Here is a 22,562-nt window from a genome sequence, read left to right on the forward strand (position 1 = left end):
TTGGACAACGTCCTTACCCTCACTCTCCTTCTTCTTCCTTTCTCTTCCCCCTCGAAGACTGAAACGAAACAACGATGTTGAAGGGTTGTGTTCCCAAAATCGCTGAAAAATTGAAGAACAAGAAGAAACTCGATGAACCTACCCCTTCAGCAGGTACCTGTTTTTTTTTTAATCTTCTTTTAGGTTTCTTATTTCAACGTTTTTGTTCTGAAAGTGAAACGAGTTGGATTTAATATTGTTCTGAGAAGGTTTCTTATTCATTAAAATATGACATTTCAAAGTACTAACTAATTAGTATAGGTTGTTATTAAGAAAAAGTTAATTAAGAAAAAGTTAATTAATATGACATTTCAAGGTTTCTTTTAGGTTTCTTATTCATTAAAATATGACATTTCAAAGTACTAACTAATTAGTATAGGCTGTTATTAAGAAAAAGTTAATTAGTCTTAACAAGAAAAACTGTACGGAAAGAGAATCTTTGGACAACGTCCTTACTCTCACTCTCCTTCTTCTTCCTTTCTCTCACTCTCCTTCTTCTTCTTCCTTTCTCTTCCCCCTCGAAGACTGAAACGAAACAACGATGTTGAAGGGTTGTGTTCCCAAAATCACTGAAAAATTGAAGAACAAGAAAAAACTCGATGAACCTACCCCTTCAGCAGGTACCTGTTTTTTTTTTTAATCTTCTTTTAGGTTTCTTATTTCAACGTTTTTGTTCTGAAAGTGAAACGAGTTGGATTTAATATTGTTCTGAGAAGGTTTCTTATTCATTAAAATATGACATTTCAAAGTACTAACTAATTAGTATAGGCTGTTATTAAGAAAAAGTTAATTAATATGACATTTCAAGGTTTCTTTTAGGTTTCTTATTCATTAAAATATGACATTTCAAAGTACTAACTAATTAGTATAGGCTGTTATTAAGAAAAAGTTAATTAGTCTTAACAAGAAAAACTGTACGGAAATAGAATCTTTGGACAACGTCCTTACTCTCACTCTCCTTCTTCCTTTCTCTCACTCTCCTTCTTCTTCCTTTCTCTTCTCCCTCGAAGACTGAAACGAAACAACGATGTTGAAGGGTTGTGTTCCCAAAATCACTGAAAAATTGAAGAACAAGAAGAAACTCGATGAACCTACCTACCCCTTCAGCAGGTACCTGTTTTTTTTTTTTTTTTTTTAATCTTCTTTTAGGTTTCTTATTTCAACGTTTTTGTTCTGAAAGTGAAACGAGTTGGATTTAATATTGTTCTGAGAAGGTTTCTTTGTTTGAAATACACAATATAAGTGCCACTAGTTCACTAATCTCTCTGTCTCTCATTCAAATATGATTTTCTTGTTCTTTGATTTCAAGTTTATATACATTTAGTTTTTTTTTTATTTCAACGTTCTTGTTCTGAAAGTGAAGGCAGTGGGTTTAATATTGGTCGGAGAAGGTTTCTTTGTTTGAAATACACAATATAAGTGTCACTAATCTAATATCTCTATCTCTGATTCAATTTTATGATTTTCTTGTTCCTGTATTTTGTTGATTTCATTAGTAACTAATGACAATCAGAGAATTCCTTAGTACCTAAAGCTGGCTAGAGTACTGATTGGCAATGGTGAGAACACTGACTTTTGGTTTGATGTGTGGCACCCTCTGGGAGTTCTTCATAGTCATCTGAGTCTCTTTTTTAGACATGATAGTAGGCTCAATGCTGCTGCTAGAGTCAGTGTTTGTATTTCTGATGGTCAGTGGGCTACTCCTAGTATGCTTCAAGGGGCTTTGAGGGAGATTTGCGAGAGAATTCCTGAAGTTGATGATATTCACGCTTCTTGTGATGATTGAGAGGGTTTGGACTGCTGGTCAGTCTGGTATGTATACCCTGAATGGGGATATTAGGAGGGTGAGTGGGGTGGTTCCATGGCATTCTATAGTCTGGTTCTCTCACAATATCCCTAGGCAGAGTTTTATTACTTGGGTAGCTATGAGAAAGCTTTAAAGACCAACGTGAAGCTTTTTAAGTGGGGTTTCTTGCCAGATGCTACCTGTGTGTTATGTGATAGGTGTGAAGAGCATGATTATCATCTCTTATTTGCCTGCTGCTTCTCTGAAGCTACCTGGTATGACATTTCTTGCTGTCCACAAAGTGTCTACCCTTGATTGGGAGCAGGAGGTTGCAGCATGGTTGGTTCAGCTTTTTGTAGGCAAGGACATGGTCGGAGAAGGTTCCAATCTTTGATATCCACAATATAAGTCACTAATCTAATATCTGTATCTCTGATTCAATTTTATGATTTTCTTGTTCTTATACTTTGTTGATTTTATTAGTAACTAATGACAATCAGAGTGTTCTTCACACTTGAGTCCTTGTTTACTAAAAGTCTTCCAGGATGCCTAAAATGTTGTTTTATGCCTTTTTAGTTATTGCGAATAACCCTATTGTGCTCCGTCTCTTCGATTTTGACGAGCTAAAAGCTGCAGCCGCGGATTTCAAGAAAGGACGTGTGATTGGTGTCGGTGGTTTTGGTAAAGTCTATAGAGGGCTACTTAATATTCAGAACCAGAGACAGGTATACATTACTCTTGCATTTATAACTCTTTACCCAAACTTTCTCTATGTCTTTGACATGTTGTTCTTATGACATGTGCATGTCCATTGTTTTTTTCTTTTGTGTGTTTGGGACAGAATGTCGCGATTAAAAGGTTAGAGACCAGAGACCATCAAGCGACCGAGCAGTTCCGAACAGAAGTCTTTGTGGCTCCTCGACTTGGCCACGCTAACCTGACATCCTTGTTAGGTTATAGCGAAAAGGAACGGGAAAAACTTCTCGTCTATGAATCACTAAGCCTTGGATCACTCGATCGTCACATTCACGGTTACTCTTTTTTTATAAATCTCTTCTCTCTCTCTCTCTCTCTCTCTCTCTCTCTCTCTCTCTCTCTCTCTCTCTCTCTCTCTTTATTTCTCTCGTGTTTTCACTAACTTATTACAGTTTTGTTTTCAGATATGTCGCCTCAGCGTACCCCACTCGAATGGAATTCTCGCATGAGAATTGCACTGGGTGTAGCCAAAGGTTTATGCTTTATGCACAATGAAGTCAATTTGGTGCATTGTGATGTCAAGTCCGGGAATGTGTTGTTGACAGATGACTATACCCCCAAATTATGCGATTTTGGGCTTACACGATTAGCTCCGTATGGAGACACGTATGTCATTAGCACTCCGAAGGGCACAGAGGGCTACTGCGCTCCGGAGTATCAAAAATGACGCTCGCCTTTCAAAGAAGGCAGATGTTTTTAGCTTCGGAGTATTGCTTCTCGAACTTTTGACGGGAAAGGAAGCCATTACCGAATATGCGGATGGATCTCCCATCTCTCTCGTTGAATGGGTATGATACACTCACTTTAATTATTATTGTCGAAACTTTATCAATTTCTTTTGTTCTACGATTAGTAAGTTTTCACGTCTAAATGCAGGCACAACTTTTATTCCCCAAGGGCCTTTATGTCAAGATGGTGGACCCTGATCTCACTAAACTAGTTGATCCAGACATTCATGAAGTCTTCGTTACTGCGATGTTTTGTGTCCTGGGGAATCCAAGTGACAGACCCACGATGGAAGTGGTCGTTGAACGCTTAGAAGCCTTAAATATTTTTGCGTCTCACATGTACCCGGCTCCAAACGTTGCAGAGGCTTCCACTTCAAAGAAAAACAACTGAGGTAGATATGTGATTTAGCATCTAATCATTTTGAAATGGATAGAAAACATAACTGTTGACAGTGTTTAAGCAATGAAATGGATCATGCTTTTAGTGTCTATTACTGTAATTTTCCTTTTACTTTTCTCATTTCTTTTTCGAAGTAAATGATTTGTTCTTTTACCTACTTCAGTATTGCTAATTCATATTTCTTAAGCCGAGTTCTTAGTGTCTTTAGTTCCGTCTAGTTTGGGACTAATTTAAAAATATATGGCCATATCTTGATTGTGTTGGCCTAATATGATTATGGGTGATCATTGTATGAAAACTTCTTCCTGTTTAGACAACTGACAATATCACAGACCTACGTCTATACACAATAGATTCGCCAATCTGTAGTGTTGGTGGACTTTAGACAAACACAGCCAGGATTGTTTAAGAAGCTTCCAAGGCATTTCAAATGAGAGAAGTCCATTGTCTTAATTTAGCTGATAGGATTCGCTAATCTGTATTCGTTGGACGGAATAAGTTTCGGTGTTCTTCACTTATAAATTCAATAATGGAATGCAACTAAGAGAACAGACAGTTAGAGCCAAGGAAATTGCCGAGAAGAAGATGGAAACGAAGGATTTCACTGTCGCTCGACGAATTAATTGTCCCCAAGAAGGTCAACTTCTTTTTCCCAATTTAGGGAACACCACCCAGATGCTAGCAGTATGTGATGTGCACACTGTGCTGCAGAGCTCAAGGTTTTGGGGTCTGATAAATACTGGTATGGTATCCTTTAGGTTGTGCAAACTTTGGACTGAGGCATCAATTAAGAAAGAATATAGAAAACTTGCTCTCCTGCTTCATCCGGATAAAAACCAGTTCCCTGGCGCAGAAGCTGCCTTCAAAATGATTGAGGAAGTACATCGGGTGCTTTCCGACCCAGCAAAGTGGAATATGTATAACTTCCATTTGTGTTTACGGATTGGGAGGGACCGCGTTCGTCTTTTACAAGACATTGTTTACATTTCTGAGTTTCGTGCGATATGGAAAGACTTGTTGTCGAACCCAGCTCAATTTAGGACCAGGGGGTTTTCAGATATCTCACAGTTATATTGCTTAAGAACATCAAGTAAATACTTTTTGCTTCGAATTTCCCCAGAAACGGAATCACAGTTGAGATTTTTAATGACCCATGTAAGGTGGGGGCATCAGAGACGTTACCAAGAATGGTTCGCTAGGAAGTTTTTTTGCAGGTCTGAGAGTGATGTTGTTATCAGTGATATTGTTCGGTTCATATGCTGTGCTCGTCACCCATCTAATGAGATTATTCAATCCGATGTTATTCCGAGATGGGCGATTATTTGTTGGTTACTTGAGTGTTGCAGGAAGAATTATGTTGAAGCCAATACAAAACTAGCGCTATTCTACGATTGGCTGTTTTTTTATGAAAGAGTAGATAATATTATGAACATTGAGCCTGGGATTTTATTGATTATGAATTCCATACCCTAATATGTTACATGACTCAAACCCTTCTTGAGTTCTTATCATTACTAGTTGATAACTATGATGTGGCTCGGAAGAACCTTGTAAGTCAGGGTGTTTCAATGGCTTTTCGCCTACTTATTAAGAAAGGAGGCGTTCATTCATTGGAGGCATTAACTTCTTGCAGTTTAATATCTCCAGTTTATAAGGTAGGAATATTACAGAGATATTGTGAATAGAGCTCTACGCTGTCAAAGTTTCATGAAACCCTTTATTGCTTATGATTTGGCTGCTCAAGGTGTACCAGTAGGACCTAACGATCAGTCATTTTTGCAAAAGAACACATGCATCAAGTAAAGATGGTAAAAGCTCACAAAGTACCGTGTGGAACTTTTCATCTACTACAGCGCACTAGCAAAATCATGGCCATACGGAAAAAAGTATCACAATCCTTCACAATGACAGGAAGGACTTTTTTTGGTCGTCGGAATGCTACAACCAAAGTGAAATAAGATGTCAATGTGCACATGGGAGGTGGAAAGGTAGGAAAAGAGATCTCCAGGGAGCATAAGCCTGCTAGGAATAGGAAATGGGGGAGGAACTGTTTGAGGAGGAGGCTAGTGATCAGAGTTGCGACACTAAAAGTAGCACTGGTCGATATTGAAGGTGGTGATCATGCCACAAGATTCTCTAGTGGAGATAATCCTCGAAGATCATCTCGGCAAAAGCAGCAGGTTCAATATAATGAAGGCTTAACGTGTGAAAATCGATTGTGAACATGAGTTTTCGAAAAAGCTCATTACCAATCAACACAAAGCACCTAATCGGAAACATAGTATAAGTTTCTTATATTCAGAAAATAATATAGCTTAATAAATTAACAATGATATTTCTGAATTATTAGAATATGTTTTCTGCAAGATCTAAACTTTAACAAAATACTTTAAACTGCAAAACAAATTCAAAAATGGATAAAACCCACATAAAAGAAATACTTTATATATCTTAAAACTCCAACACCTTGTTGTATAACACTTTCATCATTGGAGTAACCTAAGTATGACTAGTTGAACCCATAACAAGTCCAACGAAGGCACAAAATTTTGTTTGCTCAAATTTATCCCTTCTTTCGTCTTTCCTGTTATATTAGATACTTTCTTTTTTCACTGAAGGTCGCTTACAAGTTCTGCTATTATGACCAGGAGATTCACATGTTTTACATTTTCTTTGTTTTCACTGTTGGCTCTGAAGTTCTTGAAGGCCTCTTCTCCTTGCCATCTTAGGTCTTTCTGGTGACCTCTTCATTATTGTAGGTAAAACTTCAGTTTCAGCCTTGTCAGCCTTACGATTCCCCAGTCAGCCTTGTCAGCAATCGAGGGTGCGGGTTGTTCGCATGTTTTCATGTATAAACTCACACTGTAATGGTCACTGTAATACCCAGGGGTGGGAATTGTGTCTGTGGGTCCAAACTCGCTTAAAGGCACTCGAGCCCAATGAGGATCATGGAAGTCCGCACCCGTCTCAGACACAACCCGCCTAACTCACAACATTTTGGTGGGCGTGTACGGATTAAAACCTTTACTCGCACACCCGCACATGCCCACTTAGCCTGACCTAATGGTACCTAGCCAAATTAGGTTAAGTAACACTAGGTAGAAATTATTATTGGCATAGTTAATCGGGAGAGGTTTGTCATCTCATCGAGCATACCCAAAGGTCACTATATCTAATCCAGCTGGGTGTAAAATGTTACTCTTTATTTTTAAATAGATTATACCCTTTCAACAAAAAAAAAAATAGATTATACCCTACTTTTTGGCCAGATCTTTTGTTGCCATTTATTTCATTTTTGTCTTTCTTTTTCTCTTGGAATGTTAATGTCATATTTTTATATTGAAATCCTAGCTTTGCCACATTGGACCAACTCAAGTTTTGGGGTTTGGGGCGGCCAGAAAATCGACGACCTCGTTTACTTTTTCTTAGATGGGCCAACAATAGTTTACGTTTGGAACTGTACCTCTTATATATACACTAAAAATATAGAAGATAAGACTCAAGGAGCCCTTCAACAAATGGACTTGAGCGCAAGCAGTAAAAGAACCTCAAGATGATGGATGATATGACCCTCATCGGACGGACCTTAACGACAATAATGGAGGATGCTCTGTGACTATCTCAGCAATTTCCTCAAGGCAGGTAGAGTTAAGTTTGTGATATATAGACTAAAGTTGACGTCCAAGTTTTGGGATAGACATTTGGTTGTGTTTCAATTTGGTATCAACTAGCCACTGAAAACTTTCACATTTGAGGTATTGGCATCTCAAATACTTTCTGTCTGGATTTTTTGAAGTACTCGACACCATCACTTTTCGAATGCCATCGCAATTTCTTTGGTACATGCCGAGCAAAGAGAGGGACAATAAGGCTACATGAGTCTTCATCTCACAAACTTGACACATGACTTTCTGTAAACGAAAATAACACATGCTATTTGAGATAACACTCCAGTGTAAATATCTTAATTAGAGAATGACCCTCAACCGAAAATGGAAGTGAACAAAGTTTACCTCACTTGAAGAACCAGACTTAACTCCTTCTCCCGTCGTTTTAGCAATAATGAAGTTACTCTCTTGGTTGAAGCTCTTGCTTTTTATAGAGCTCTAGGGTTTCAACAATTGGAGTTTAAAGGCTGTTTTGAGGATAATATTCAAACATCTATTTTGATTTGATACATTAAACAGTTCTAGGTTATTTTACCACTGTTGATCACGAGAAAGATTGCTCAATGCTGGATTAGATGAAGGGTATTTTTGTCACATACCACACGTGCGTTTCACACTACAACCATTTAACGAGAAATTGACCGAAATAAACCAAATGAAGGTTAACGCCTACGTACTACCGCAACTTTCATTTTGGGGGTGAAGTACTAAGAGCATCTCCAATGCAAAATGATGCAGGAGCATCCGGTATGGACGCTTTTGCCGTGGACCTATCGGCCACGTAGGTCAATCGGCCATATTGTTTAGAATTAGGAAAGTCCCAGTTTTAGTATGATTGAATTTAGGTTTAGGAAATTACATTATTTCAGTATTTACATTAATTGGAAAGTCTAGTTTGAGTCTATTTATTTAGGAAGTTGCAGTATTTCAGTATTTCCATTATTTAGGAAAGCCTAGTTTGAGTCTATCTAGGAAAGTCTAAAATCCTATAAAAGGAGGTTCAGTCTGTCTTTTATTTTCATGTTGAAGAGAAAAACCAATTGAGTTTAATCAAGTTTATAGTTATTTATTCGTTCTTTTATCGTTTTTCGTTTACTTTTATTATCTTCTTTTAATTCCGCTGCGTTCTACATCATGTGGTATTCAGAGCCACCAAAGTTTTGGGCTAATGATTCTGGAATTTTTTTTCCAGACTAGTCAAATCAGTATCGTTCATACTCTATTCCTCAAGAGAATTATAATCAACTAGATTATACTCATGAAGGGATAACGAATCAATGCTTATGCGCCTCTTGTTTTTCTCCAAATAGTTCGTACGATTATCATTGGAATCCTGGAGAAACCTTAAGAGAAAACCCATCACAACCTCCATCTTCTTATTATCCGACATCAACTGCACCACCACCACCACCTCCGTACTCTAATTATACTCAACAACCGTCTCCTTGTCAATACCAACCTTCACCACCACCACCAGTGTGTTATACACCATCACCTCCATCTTATTACTATCCAACACCAGAACCACCACCACCACCACCAACTCCGTACTCTTATTATTCACCACCCCTACCATCTTCGGCACCTCTACCTTCATACACTTATTATTCACCAGCACCAACACAACCATCTTCTCTTGACGGTTTTGCGCAACCAACACTTTTGAAGAAATCTATGTCGTTGTCCGAAGAAAAAGTTATTGATGATAAGAAGAAAGAGGATGCTTCGTTGGTGGTAGATTTGATAAAAATATCCAAAGATCGAGCTCTCAAATCAGTTGACACTTTGGACAAACTATTCTCTTCTAATACACCACAATCTCTTCAACTACAATCAACTATTTTGAGAAAATTGGGGTTTGATCATTCCAACGATACGTTCACTGAAGTAATACGTCGACCATCTTCCTCGCCTACTTTAACTTTCAATCAGGAAGAAGATGTGATTAATTATTCAATTGATACAACTACTAGGACTGACGATATGAATCGATATGCTAGCGTATTAACTAAAGAAGATGAACCCAATGATATTACAGAAGGAGTTGAAGAGGATTACCACGAAGAAGTTGAAGTCGAAGAAGAAGACGAAGAGTACGAAGAAGTTGAAAAAGATGATTCCAACTATAAAAAAGTAATAAAAGAGGATGATTTCATTGATATTAAACAAAAAGTTCACAACAATACTCTTTCACTGTTTGAGAAAGAAAAAGAAATAAATCAACTTCTCGGTCTTATTATTAATGCTTTCTATAGTAACAAAGAAATTTTCCTTAGTGAATTATTTCGTAACTCTTCGGATGCGTTGGATAAGATCAGATTTGCAAGCTTAACAGATAAAAGCAAGCTGGGTGCTCAACCTGGACCCTTCACCAAGATTGTTCTTGATAAAGTTAATAAGACTCGCTCGATCATTGATAGTCGAATCAGAATGACGAAAGCCGATTTGGTGAACAATTTGGGGACGATTGCGAAATCTGGAACGAAGGAATTCATGGAGGCATTACAAGCACGAGCATATGTTAGTTCTGAAACCCTAATAATGGTAGTTCTTGCTTGCGTCCGTTTTCGCTCCCTCGATAACTGTCGTTACTTCTCACCGATTATAAATTCTGATGCATCAAGTCCACTAACCAGTAAACAAAAATCACGAGATGCTTTATCTATGCTCAAATCTGAAAAAAAACCCCACAATAATTCTAGATATATGTCGTGTCGTTTCTCTTCATCCCGATAAGCACCTCTACCGAATTGCTTTTTCGGAGGCAATGTATAATTTACAATCGCCACAAATTTTGATATGGGACGGTAAGGAAAAGATTTGGAGAAGTGGGTTATGCAATGGGCAAAAATTTATTGACATTCCTTCTATGAGATCTCGGTATTTATATGGGGTTAGGCCTGTCCCTAAAAATGGAGAAATTTGCTTCACTTATACATTCAATAATGGGACTCAACTCATGAGACTTGAACATGGATGGGATGGAGACTTGGTGGAGCATCTATGGGATGGAGACAAACAAGAATGGAGAGTTTTTTGGTCTCACAACACTACTGGATGTAGTCACTATGTTACATGTGAGAATTTCGGGAGTGATAAACCTGTTTGTAATTGTCTTTATGGAGATGTTGCTAGTGTTGTGGTTGACATTGGTGTCCCACGTGAAGTTGGGCGTGTCGAGGTTCTTCACATACATACAAAGAACATGAAACTTGCAGAACATTTTGATCCGCAAAAAGACGCTGACGAAACTCATGAGCATGTTGAGTCCGCTCTTGCCGCACTATGTATAGGAAAGATGATGAATGTCAAGGTCAATTTTTTCACCTTGCAGAATTTCGTCATTGCGATCTTCTTCATCGAACTACAAGATGATGGAAGATGTCGAAATTTATTGGACGTTAATTCACTACTATCGAATTTGCGAAAAACTTCGCATCATAGGTTTCAGTTTATCGTTGGTGACTTGGTCCCTTTCTCTAGCCTTCGAATTTCATACACTGTTCGTGCAAAGTGGGAATTATGGATTGCTATGACAGATTTCGTCGTATACTGGAGCATCAAATTGTTTTCTTCATCGAAACGGTTCGGGACGAACCTCGTGGGAGAAGGGGAAGCTGATGCAGGGGCATCCGGCATGGACGCTTTTGCCGTGGACCTATCGGCCACGTAGGTCAATCGGCCATATTGTTTAGAATTAGGAAAGTCCCAGTTTTAGTATGATTGAATTTAGGTTTAGGAAATTACATTATTTCAGTATTTACATTAATTAGAAAGTCTAGTTTGAGTCTATTTATTTAGGAAGTTGCAGTATTTCAGTATTTCCATTATTTAGGAAAACCTAGTTTGAGTCTATCTAGGAAAGTCTAAAATCCTATAAAAGGAGGTTCAGTCTGTCTTTTATTTTCATGTTGAAGAGAAAAACCAATTGAGTTTAATCAAGTTTATAGTTATTTATTCGTTCTTTTATCGTTTTTCGTTTACTTTTATTATCTTCTTTTAATTCCGCTGCGTTCTACATCACAAAACTAAAAAAAAATCTCTATTCATCCTATGTGTCAAGTTCCATTTGAGATTCTCACTCCTAGGTGGCGTTAATAGAGATCCTCAATTTTTTTTGTCTCCAATGCAAAACTCTAAACTTATCTTATTTACTTATGTGACATAGTTATTTTTGTAAATAAATAATTAGTTATTTTAGAAAATATAGAAATCTCGATTTCTATTGGTTGAAAATCAAATATTGATGAGTTGGACAATTAGAGATATCTCAAGAGGACACTCTCAAATTGAGTGTCCTCTTGAGATATCTCTATTCCACCCTCGACACGTCATCTTAGAGATCCAAATAGACAGCATTGGGGAGGATTTTTAAGAAAAAACTCTAAAAATCCTAACTTAATGTCTCGGACTTTTAAAAGTTTCAAACTTTAAAGTTTCTGAACCTTTAAAGTTTTGAACATTTATGTGCCAGAACACTTAGAAGTTATGAGATCTTTGGAAGTCCAGAACAAAAAAAATCTAATAAAAAGGTCTGAACGAATAACAGGCCCTAAGATTGAATGTTGCATACTCATATCACTAAAATAATTGCTAAAATAATTGTGGGTGAATGTCAAATTAGCCCTTAAAATAATCACTCTCCTCCCTCCAAAAAGAAAACCAAAAGAAATGATTTGTTCCTCTCTTTCTTCTTGAGCTTGGGTTTTTAAGGAATCTATTAGACTAATTTTTGCTACAAGAAAAGAATAGTCTGATTAGGGTTTTTATCTAGATCAAATATTGCAGCACGAACACGGATATTGAATTTGACGAACACAACGGGCATCTTGAAGGAGGGAGGTCGAATCAGAACAAAAAAAACCCTAGTTCGTCGGGTGGATCATAATTTGAATCCCTCCTTTCTTCCCCGTCTTCTCCGTCCAGTGTTGTCGGATATTGAAACTCATCAGAGGTCCGGTAAGCAGTCTGTTAACATCATCTCTCTCACTATTTCCTTAATGAACTCGAAACTACTTCAAGTTGCTCTCCATGAAGCTGAGAATCAAACTGAAATTTCCCTTAAAGAAGCTTTTGACCTTCTTGAGAAGAAGTTAAGACCACCATTTTCTTTAACAATACCTTCTCCATCAGAATACTTACAGCTAAACCGAGCTATTATTTATGGTATTCTAACTGAAACCGAATTTACCCAAGTTCATTTTACTCATTTGAATGCAATTGTCACTGATGGGTACAAATTTGCTGTGAGTTTGATACTGAAATTGGTATATGAATTTTACCCTAAACTTCTTCAACCAGTGAAGGTTAATTTAATGCGGGTAGTTTCAAAACTGGTTGAAGTTTCAGCTATTGGTATTGATAATTTATTAGTTTGTTTAATGAGGCGAATTGTTGGTGGTGATCTTTGTGATGAAAATTTGTGGTTGTGTGGGGAATTGCTTAAGATTTTCCTAGAAAACTTTGAGTATTTTTTAGAGGAACCTTTGATTCTAGCAAGTGCTTTATTCACATATCTTCGTTTATTAGCTGATCATTGTAGGTTATCTGGTAACCCGAAGTTGGAGGAGTTGAAAAAGTTGGAAATTGATTTTTGTATTAAAATTTTGAGGAATCACTTCCATTTGTGTTTACGGATTGGGAGGGATCTTGTTCGTCTTTTACAAGACATTGTTTACATTTCTGAGTTTCGAGCGATATGGAAAGACTTGTTGTCGAATCCAGCTCAATTTAGGACCAGGGGGTTTTCAGATATCTCACAGTTATATTGCTTAAGAACATCAAGTAAATACTTTCTGCTTCGAATTTCCCCAGAAATGGAAACACAGTTGAGATTTTTAATGACCCATGTAAGGTGGGGGCTTCAGAGACGTTACCAAGAATGGTTCACTAGGAAGTTCTTTTGCAGGCCTGAGAGTGATGTTGTTATCAGTGATATTGTTCGGTTCATATGCTGTGCTCATCACCCATCTAATGAGATTATTCAATCCGATGTTATTTCGAGATGGGCGATTATTGGTTGGTTACTTAAGTGTTGCAGGAAGAATTATGTTGAAGCCAATACAAAACTAGCGCTATTCTACGATTGGCTGTTTTTTGATGAAAGAGTAGATAATATTATGAACGTTGAGCCTGGGATTTTATTGATTGTGAATTCCATACCCAAATATGTTGACATGACTCAAACCCTTCTCGAGTTCTTATTATTACTAGTCGATAACTATGATGTTGCTCGGAAGAATCTTGTAAGTCAAGGTGTTTCAATGGCTTTTCGCTTACTTATTAAGAAAGGAGTCGTTCATTCGTTGGAGGCTTTAACTTCTTGCAGTTTAATATCTCCAGTACTCAGAGAAAGTCTAACTTACCTCATTTCTGATTCGAAGTCGAAAGCCATTGAGCAGAAATCAACAACTAGTGTTTCTCATTGTTTTCTGCAACCTTTAGATTTGCCAACTCCATCAGTTGCAGAGACCCAAAAACAAGTAGTACCAGGTACAGGAGCATCCAAACGCTCCAGAGAAAATGCATCTCTCGCCACTACATGTGATACTGCGTATGCTTCTCCGAGTCCATCCGATGCAGAGAGGCAGGGAACAGCATCACCAGGTGTAAGAGCATGTAAACGCCTCAGAGCAAATGTATCTCTCATCACTGCAGCTGATGCTTCCTCTCAGGTTTTAGATAAGACACCCACTTCTCCTAATCCACCAAGTATAACTGTTAAAACTCCAGCTAGTATCCTTGAAGAGTTGGTTCGAAATCTCAGGGAAAATGTTAAAAAATCAAAGAAGACGGGTCTTCAAACTCTGGGGGAGATACTATTCTTGTTTGCAAATATTACTAATGACTTACCTGATATTGCAGGTCATTCTGTTCTTCATCCTGATGTATTAGCGTCTGAAATAACCGAGGCATTCAAGTCAAACGGATATGAACTGTTTGGTCCTCTCCAAGGTCCAAAACAATCAAATTATGATGATGAAACTCTGTCTCCTACTACGCTAATTATATGCACTTTTATCTTCTCTCAGCAAAAAAGGATCCAAGAGATGGTTTTGTTCTGGTCAAGAAATGGTTATCCAGTGGGTCCTCGTCTCCTGTCTTATGCATCGGGGCTCTTTCATGAGGCCCGCGAACTGAATTACTTGAGAAATTCAATGGTTGAAGACTCTGTTATAATAAGTAACTCAGAATTGTCATTGTTAAGGCATCACGTTGGTAGGTATATTTCTTTCATCACTGCAAAAGAAAAGGATTCTTTCGGAAATGGAGTTTCTGCTTCTCAGTTGGATGACAAATTGGTGGTGAATTTGGTGGATGGTGCATTCGCTTCCTACCAAAGTTTTCTGATGTTGATGAATCTTTCACGTAAAGAAGAAGCTACATCATTAGCTAATATCTTGTTCTCTGATGTGCTGTCCTGTAGTAGGTGGGAGATGAAAAGATTGAATTCAATATTCTGCAGTATCTTTTCTAAGTTTTCTGACTTATGCACCTCAAAGGAAGAGTACATTCAGTTACTCGCGGAGAAGTTAAATCATGTGGATTTTGTTGCTTTTCAGTTTGAGATATGCTTGCAGAGGCTCTCTGTATTTGGGAAGGAAACCAAAGTTATATTGCATCTTGTGAGGAGTTCACTGAATTGGGGATTTCTAGAGCAGCAAAAGTTCTGGGCATTGTTGGCATCAGAGTTGCCAGTCTCCAAGGTTCCAGTGGAAAAAGTTGTTCGCGATTGCTTAGTTTTGTTCGATCAAAAGGTGCACTCCGTCGCCATGGAAGGCCTATTTACTTTCTGTTGTCGTTGTCCTCCTAGTCCTGAGCTTGTTGGCACAGTGATTTCTTTACCTGATAATAGCTTGAGGGAGTTTGCTGCTGCAGTTCTTGCCAATTGGGTTGTTTCTAATGGCTTGATGCTATTCAATAGCATAACCGAGTCTTTGCAGAAACGTCACAATAAGGATACAAGTTCTGCTAGTGTTAAGATAAACAATTCTACCATTTTAGAGTTGTTAGCTTTTCTCGACAAACAGGATATTGAAAACATTAATTTTGTGAACAAAGTATCTGTGAGTATACCTGAAATAAAAACAAGATTAGCTGCCATGGATCTTGTGCGGACTAAGAGATGATTTCTTGCCATGCAAATAGTTTCTGCTCTAATACGGTAACGGTAAGAATGCCTTGTCATCTTTTACTATTAGAGTTAGAAGTTCTTCCCTCTATTTTAATCATAAAACTTCAATTATTCATGTAAAAGTTCCACGTGCGTATGATGGTTAGTTGCCGTGCTTAGAATGTCAACTTCAACAAGATAACCTAATTTCCATAGAAATTTTTTCCTCTGAGTGTTCTGCTTTTAGTGATGCACTGATGCTCTTGTGATGATTACTTTGGTTAGCTGGTTCATGATTTTGTGTTTCATGTTGCAATAAGCATAGAGGCATAGAAAGAGTACATCTCTTTTCACAAGAGAAAAGATATTTAAATTCCAAGCACAAACTGAGAAGAGGAGGTTGATTATTTTTGGGTGAATTTGTTGGAGGAAATCCCTTAGGCGAGTCTGAGAGGTCCTTCGTCTTGCATAGCTATTCAGACAACATAGGTCCCCACCTTATATTTTTATGACGATACCATTGATTGTTTCCTTGTTTCCATAAGACCCGTGTGATTTCTTATGAGATTGTCTGTCGTGATTCATTCCAGATTCTAGTATATTGATTGTTTCTTGTTGATGTAGAATGTCCACCACCGTGGATGGCATCCACCAACCTGTGATGAAGCTTCTTATGAAGAACTGTCATACCGTCGAAGCAACCTTCCAGTGCCAAGGAGATGATTGACTCATTCCATGTCCTCACACATGATGCATCAGTCCACATGATTGCCTCCTTGCGTAACCAATGAGCCCATCATGGATGGGTATTGTGGACTCGTGGCCCAAATGGTAAAATCTAGTTTTGACCTTTACATTTTTCCTACTTAAATTTGACCAAACCAATTTGCTTGGTATGTTTATACTTCATATGTTTCACACTCTGCATGTTGCTTTGGCGACTGCCTAGTTCTAACTTGTCGACATGTGGTGCTTAATACTGATGATGTGTGTACCTATTCTTGGAGGCATAATCCTTGATCTTCAACTCACATATGGTGAAGTTCCTAATAGTGTGGTTCAACTATAAGATTGACCAAACCCAATGTTTCTTTTTTGCCGTGTTTAAGCATTTCTTGACCATGGGAAACTAACATAATCTATATATTACCGGAGATTCTTAAAATGGTTTAATAGGGCCGTGTTTAAGTTATTTTGGAAAGTTACCAGTCTAATATAACTGATTTATCTAAGAGAATGTAACAAAGGATATGTTGTAAATAAAAAGAGTAAAAGTTGCAGAAAGCCACTTGCAATTATAGAAGGCTTTGATTTCCTTTTGTTCGAAACCTCGTCTTTTTTTTTCATTGTTCGATGTTGGAATGTGCAAATATAAAGGTAATGAAGTCTATAAATTGAGTGGGCTAGAATTTCAAGCTATACTTGTTTATTGGCAGGTCGAAAATCAATATTTTCTTCTTCCGAGATGCGCATTCAGATGAAGTCTATAAAACGGATAAAAGATGGGCAAACAGATAATATAATACATTCAGGACGAGGCATTTTCTTTCTTGAACATAGAGTAAATGTTCAATGACTTCTGAAGAGGACTGCCAAAAGCTGGGATTTTTCCCTGCCAGGAGAACCTGTTTCACAAGAACAGCTATAGTTTTACTTTGGAATTGGAAAAAGCTGAAAATCTTGTCATTCAAACTTCATGTAAGTTCTTCTAAGCTTCATGAGTTTCTAGCTACAGAAGTAAACGTAATTGATTGATTTATAAATCTAAGCTTTCGAACCATTTCCTTACACAAATTATAATTGTAAAGGTTTTTGTTAGGTCCGGTAGTATTTCAACCTGTTATTATTTTACAAGAAGTGACGAGGCCACTAATTTCTACGGGGGATCGGCTAACTAGCGTATTGAGTACGCCGAAGCCCAAGTCAGTGCGCTAATGGAGTACCTTTCTCCTTGCAAATATAGGTTATATGGTTATATGCTTCTTAGATTAACATGATATGGTTATATGCTTTTTGGTCAAAATTGCATTGTTTAGAAGATCTCGAAAATCAACAATGATGTATTTCTTCTTTCGATCTTGAAGGCGTTTTTTTTTTCGGTTGAGCAGATGCAATGGATGATGACAAATTACAGTATACATTTTAGCATGTAGGGAAATTCCTAAGTAGAAGAGAAAGAGCTGCTATGAGACAAGATAACTGGAGTAAATAGTGCCTCAGGTGGAAACTGCTCGGTTTCTGTCATCGCCAAGAAGCCGTTTTGAAGAACAAAGTTCTCTCTCTCTCTCTCTCTCTCTCTCTCTCTCTCTATATATATATATATATATATATGTAGGGTGTACAATCATTCAAAGCAACAGTTGTTCGAAGATTTCTACATACAAGTTCTATAACTTCACAGATGATATCTTTGTTTACATCGATTCTTTTGTTTTACAACTGAATTATGAGTGTGTTAAAAAGAGTTGTTACAAGTAGAGAAGTACATTATATTATGAATTACGAATAAAAGGAAGGTGGTTCATAACTAAAGGGTTCCTCTACCACGATTTTGACCTATTTAGTTGTGATATATGTGGAAATATGGACCATAATAGCACAATAAGTCCACTATTTAATACAAAATATGATAAATGTCTAAAAGAAAATACAAATTTTCAAATGTACTAAACAAATCAATTTTTTGGATATACCATTTCTTGGGATGCACAAAAAAGATATATTTTTGCACGACATCGTTACCTCAATGTACTAAACAGAACGTAAATAATCCTATACATTTTACTATAGAACTTCAAACAATTTGGTTTGTCTTCCATACAAATCAAACTTATTTCTACACGTATTTACACATTCATTAAACAATCAATACATTAGTGATAAATTTGTGTATTTGTACGAAACAAAAAACTCAAAAAATGAACTTCTTGGCCATTCCATAATATGTTTGGACTTTAAATCCAATTTATTTGGGACCTTTAGCCCATGAATGTGATGAAAACTTTGAGTTTGGACTTGAAAGACGTTTTCAAGGAAAGAATAACCTTTAGAATGTTTACCAATAAATATATTAACGGCTCAAGTGTACGTGATTAATCTGCATCTTTAAATTATTAAGATTATATGTTTTACTGATTGCAAATACACAAGTATCAGATCATTCGTTAAAGAATACAATATTTAACTGAGAGTAATAATATCAATAGTTTTACTCTCAATATTATTTACTCTTTATTATATTGATTCTTATCCGAGCATAAGTGTTTTTAGTGTATAGAATATGTTAGTATAATTTTATTTTTATTTTATTTGTGATAGTTGGTATACTTTTAAAAGAGTATAAAACCCATATGCCTCCAACCTCCCAAGACCTAGAAGGAAGACCTAGGTGGATATTGAGATGATCCTTATTTGAAATTAACGGTTGAGATATAGATTTTTAGCCGTTCCTAACTCGAGCAAGAGTTGTCCACTTTCTAAATTCTAATCCTTATTTGAAATTAACGGTGGATATTCCCACTTGATCTAACGGCCCAGACTTTTCCTACGCTTTCTGTTTCCTCTATTTATAACAGACTTTCCCTTTCTTACAAATACCTGAAAACCCCCCCACTTTCTATTTTTTAACTATTTACTCTCTCATTCTACTCTCTTTCTTTCTAAAAAACAGAGCATTGAAAACCTAAATCACCAATTTGATAAATTCTCATTCTTTTATCGATCTTTCTTTCTTACCCATTATTCAGATTGATTTAGGGTTTTCTAATCTTTCTTTGTTGTTCTTATCCCATTAATAATCAAGAATAACTTCTAGTTCTTCTTTCACTCCTCTGTTTCTTTTCTACCAATTTCCCATATAAACAAACCCGGGTATTATTATATTACTACTACTCTCTTTCTCTTTCCCTCTATAAGCAAGCTTCTTTTTTAGTCTTTCTGTAATTAGGGTTTTAGGGGTTTTACTACATCTTTCTCATCCTCATATTTTTATAGAGTTTTATTTCTACTTAATTTTAGGGTTGAAGTATTTCTTTGAGGGTTTTGATTTAAACATAGTCATTTACAATCTTACTAGAGAATCTTGATTATATTTTGGTACAGAGTGAAAAATCAATCAATCAATCACCAAACAAACAAGAGAATAAAAGATGGGGAGGAAGAAGATAGAGATAGAAAAGATTGATGATTATAATAAGAGGAATGTGACCTTCACCAAGAGACGTCAAGGTTTATTCAAAAAGGCTTCCGATATTTGCGTTCAATCTGATGCTCAAATTGCCGTCGTTGCTTTCTCCCCTGCTGGTAATGTTTTCTCCTTCGGTCATCCGTCAGTTGATTCCGTTATTGATCATTACATTACCGGCGGAGCTCAAGTACAAAAAGAAGAAGATACAGAGGAGAGAATTAAACATGTTGACAAGAGGAGGAAGATTAGTGATAATGGTGGTGGGTTTTGGTGGAATCAGATTGATATTGAAAAACTCGATTCATACGACAAAATGTCGTACGTGCAAAATAAAATAACGGGTTTGAAGCAGAATATCAGGAAGCGTATTGAGGAACTCACCTTGTCGTCTTCACTACCACCATCATCTTCTATTGCTGCTACTCCACCTGCTGCTCCTGGTTCTACTGTCATTGCTGCTGCTCCTACTGCCGTTGCTGCTACTACTGATATCCGTGCAACTCCAGCTGCTGCTCCTACTGCCGCTCCTTCTACTGATATTGGTGCTACTACAAGTAAGAAGGAAGATGATGTGCCGTTCTTGACGGAAGAGGAATTTTCAAAATTCATGGCAGAATTAGATGATTTTCCCAGCTTACCAAAAAGATATGATTCGACCTTCTTCCCGGAAGATGAAATTGCAAAATGCTTAGCCGAAGCAGATTATTTGCCGTTCTTAGATGTGAAATGTGATTTGCCGTTTATGAAGGAGGAAGATGATTTGGTTGTGCAAGAAAAAGATGAATTTGGTTGGCCAACAATATAAAGATGATTTACCCGGTATTGCTAATAGTTTTGACGATGGAGAAGACACGAGATGAGATAAATAGCTAACTTCATTACTATATGATATCCGTAGACAACTTCATGAAATGAAATTGATCAAACATTGTTTATTGTTCTGTATTATTCAAAAACTATATTGTGAAAGAGATCAACCGAAATTGTTCATTATTCTGTAATACTCGAATACCATCTCACGAAAATATATTAATCAATATTGCTCATTGCTCACCGATATACGAATGCCATTTTATGTTTGTTATTGTTTTTGGGTTTACAAGTTTTTATTAATATAATATTACATGAACTCCGTTGACATACTACTTATATCTTCTCTTATACTTGGTTCACCGAGTGTTAGGTTTGTCTGTTAATGGTTTTCTGCATCACCGAGACCTGAGATGAATCTCCTAAGAAAACGTAGAGGAAAAGGAGGTAACCAAAGAATAGTTCATCGAGCAGAAGATCTCCTTTGAAACACAGACCTCTGAAACGATTAGAGAATTAGAAGAAGAAGATGGTAATGGTGTCGATGCAATCATGCAACACCTGTTCCTAAAGACCTAATAATTAGAAGTCTTCTTGCCCGCGAGTAAATGTCATTTGGCTTTTCATTTAGACCATGACTACGAAACACATAAAGAAAATCATCTTGAGCACGGGTCATTTAGAACTCTTATTAACTGACAAGGTTTAAGCTATTCTTCAAAATTCCAAGAAACATTTTATCAAGGGGTCGACATTCTTCAAAATCAGTCTCTGCTGAAGTCTATTAGATTCATGGCTAGCATAAAGTTGCCACCAAAATGTCTGACCTTATTCAACAAAAGGTATATGGATGCGTAATGAGCTTCAACTGAGCCCGATCCAATCACTGAGTTACACGCCTGACTTGGAAGATCTCAACTGCATGTTGTTACTCAGCTCTTGCTGCTTCTACAGCCACAACCGCTACTCTTTTCACTGCTACTACAATGAGAGAAGAAGACCATTCGTCGTTCTTAGCTGAGGAATATGATTTGTCGATCTTAGAAGAAGGTGATTTGCCGTTTTTCAAGGAAGAAGACCATTCTGCAAGTACATCCAAGAGTGGGGTGGACCAAGTTGCCTATGTGGGCTGAGAATTGAAGATGGGAAGGTTTGGGTAGAAGACATTGGCATTTGAGGGCTAAAATGTTGAAATTGGCTTGTATTCAGAGACCAGGGTCCACGTAAATCCTGTAATTTCCTTTCGCTTTCTTCTTCCCTTTTCGGACATTTCAACGGGTCTTTATTATCATTCACCTTTAAATATGAACAGATACAGATAAAGTATAAAATTTACAGCTTGATGTTGAAAAGATTTTTTTTTTTAAAGAACGGGTCAATAAATACCTTACTAGCGAAGACATTCTCGGTTGGACCCTTTTCACTACAGGGTTGTGAGTTTGTCGCCATCTCCCCAATCATCTTCGTGTCTTTCTGTGAGAAGTTAACTTTTAAATGATAACCATTAACCAATTATGTACATGACTGAGAACAACTCATTTAATCATTCATGGAATTTGTTGGCGGCCTATACCTTCTTATCCATCAAAGATTTACGTTTTCCCCCGACACTATCAACCACGGGGAGGGCAGAACTGCTGCAATCTGTTCCATAACCCTTATTCTTGGTTGAGTCTTCTACACTGGTTACTGTATGTATGTTCGAATCACTTATCCTCTCATAACCTGTCGAGTGGTCTTCATGTCGCACAATTTCTGTATGTATGTTCGAATCATTGTTCGATGTTGGAATGTGCAAATATGGAGGTAATGAAGTCTATAAATTGAGTGGGCTAGAATTTTAAGCTATACTTGTTTATGTGCAGGGCGAAAATCAATATTTTCTTCTTCTGAAATGCGCATTCAGACGGAGAAGTCTATAAAACGGATAAAGAATGGGCAAACAGATTACACAATACTTTCAGGATGAGGCATTTTCTTTCTCGAACATAGAGTAAATGGTCAAAGGACTTCTGAAGAGGACTGCCAAAAGCTGGGATTTTTCCCTGCCAGGAGAACCTGTTTCACAACAACAGC

The 22,562-nt window shown here is 37.2% G+C and overlaps 3 protein-coding genes across 18 annotated transcripts; all 3 read left to right on the top strand.

The window, feature by feature from the left end:
- The first annotated feature begins 1,042 nt into the window (after window positions 1-1,042).
- On the top strand, window positions 1,043-3,800 carry LOC147540308 (putative serine/threonine-protein kinase PBL7). Of its 2 annotated transcripts, XM_086644482.1 has the most exons (5): window positions 1,058-1,149; window positions 2,402-2,550; window positions 2,667-2,856; window positions 2,986-3,369; window positions 3,458-3,800. In XM_086644482.1, exons 1-4 carry the CDS (start codon window positions 1,125-1,127, stop codon window positions 3,246-3,248), a joined length of 627 nt encoding a protein of 208 aa, XP_086500608.1. In that variant the 5' UTR covers window positions 1,058-1,124; the 3' UTR covers window positions 3,249-3,369; window positions 3,458-3,800. The 2 variants fall into 2 exon arrangements, with proteins under 2 accessions (XP_086500607.1, XP_086500608.1); XM_086644481.1 differs by having other exon boundaries at window positions 1,043-2,550.
- Window positions 3,801-4,243: 443 nt separating this feature from the next.
- Window positions 4,244-5,394, top strand: LOC147540309 (uncharacterized). Its single transcript, XM_086643209.1, is given in 2 exon segments — window positions 4,244-5,186; window positions 5,189-5,394. Coding segments are annotated over 2 exon segments (1,149 nt in total).
- Window positions 5,395-11,929: 6,535 nt separating this feature from the next.
- LOC147540310 (uncharacterized) lies at window positions 11,930-18,420 on the top strand. 15 transcript variants are annotated; one of them, XM_086638953.1, is made up of 6 exons: window positions 11,932-15,541; window positions 16,115-16,321; window positions 16,927-17,188; window positions 17,299-17,453; window positions 17,599-17,920; window positions 18,281-18,420. In XM_086638953.1, exon 1 carries the CDS (start codon window positions 12,378-12,380, stop codon window positions 15,504-15,506), a length of 3,129 nt encoding a protein of 1,042 aa, XP_086495079.1. In that variant the 5' UTR covers window positions 11,932-12,377; the 3' UTR covers window positions 15,507-15,541; window positions 16,115-16,321; window positions 16,927-17,188; window positions 17,299-17,453; window positions 17,599-17,920; window positions 18,281-18,420. The 15 variants fall into 15 exon arrangements, with proteins under 15 accessions (XP_086495075.1, XP_086495079.1, XP_086495080.1 ...); XM_086638954.1 differs by having other exon boundaries at window positions 17,299-17,412; window positions 17,575-17,920; XM_086638952.1 differs by having other exon boundaries at window positions 17,299-17,412.
- The last annotated feature ends 4,142 nt before the right edge of the window (window positions 18,421-22,562 follow it).

Source organism: Eschscholzia californica, unplaced genomic scaffold, assembly GCF_041429995.1.
Source record: "Eschscholzia californica isolate CP2 unplaced genomic scaffold, dmEscCali1.0.p SCAF_5, whole genome shotgun sequence".
NCBI classification, from domain to species: Eukaryota; Viridiplantae; Streptophyta; class Magnoliopsida; order Ranunculales; family Papaveraceae; genus Eschscholzia; species Eschscholzia californica.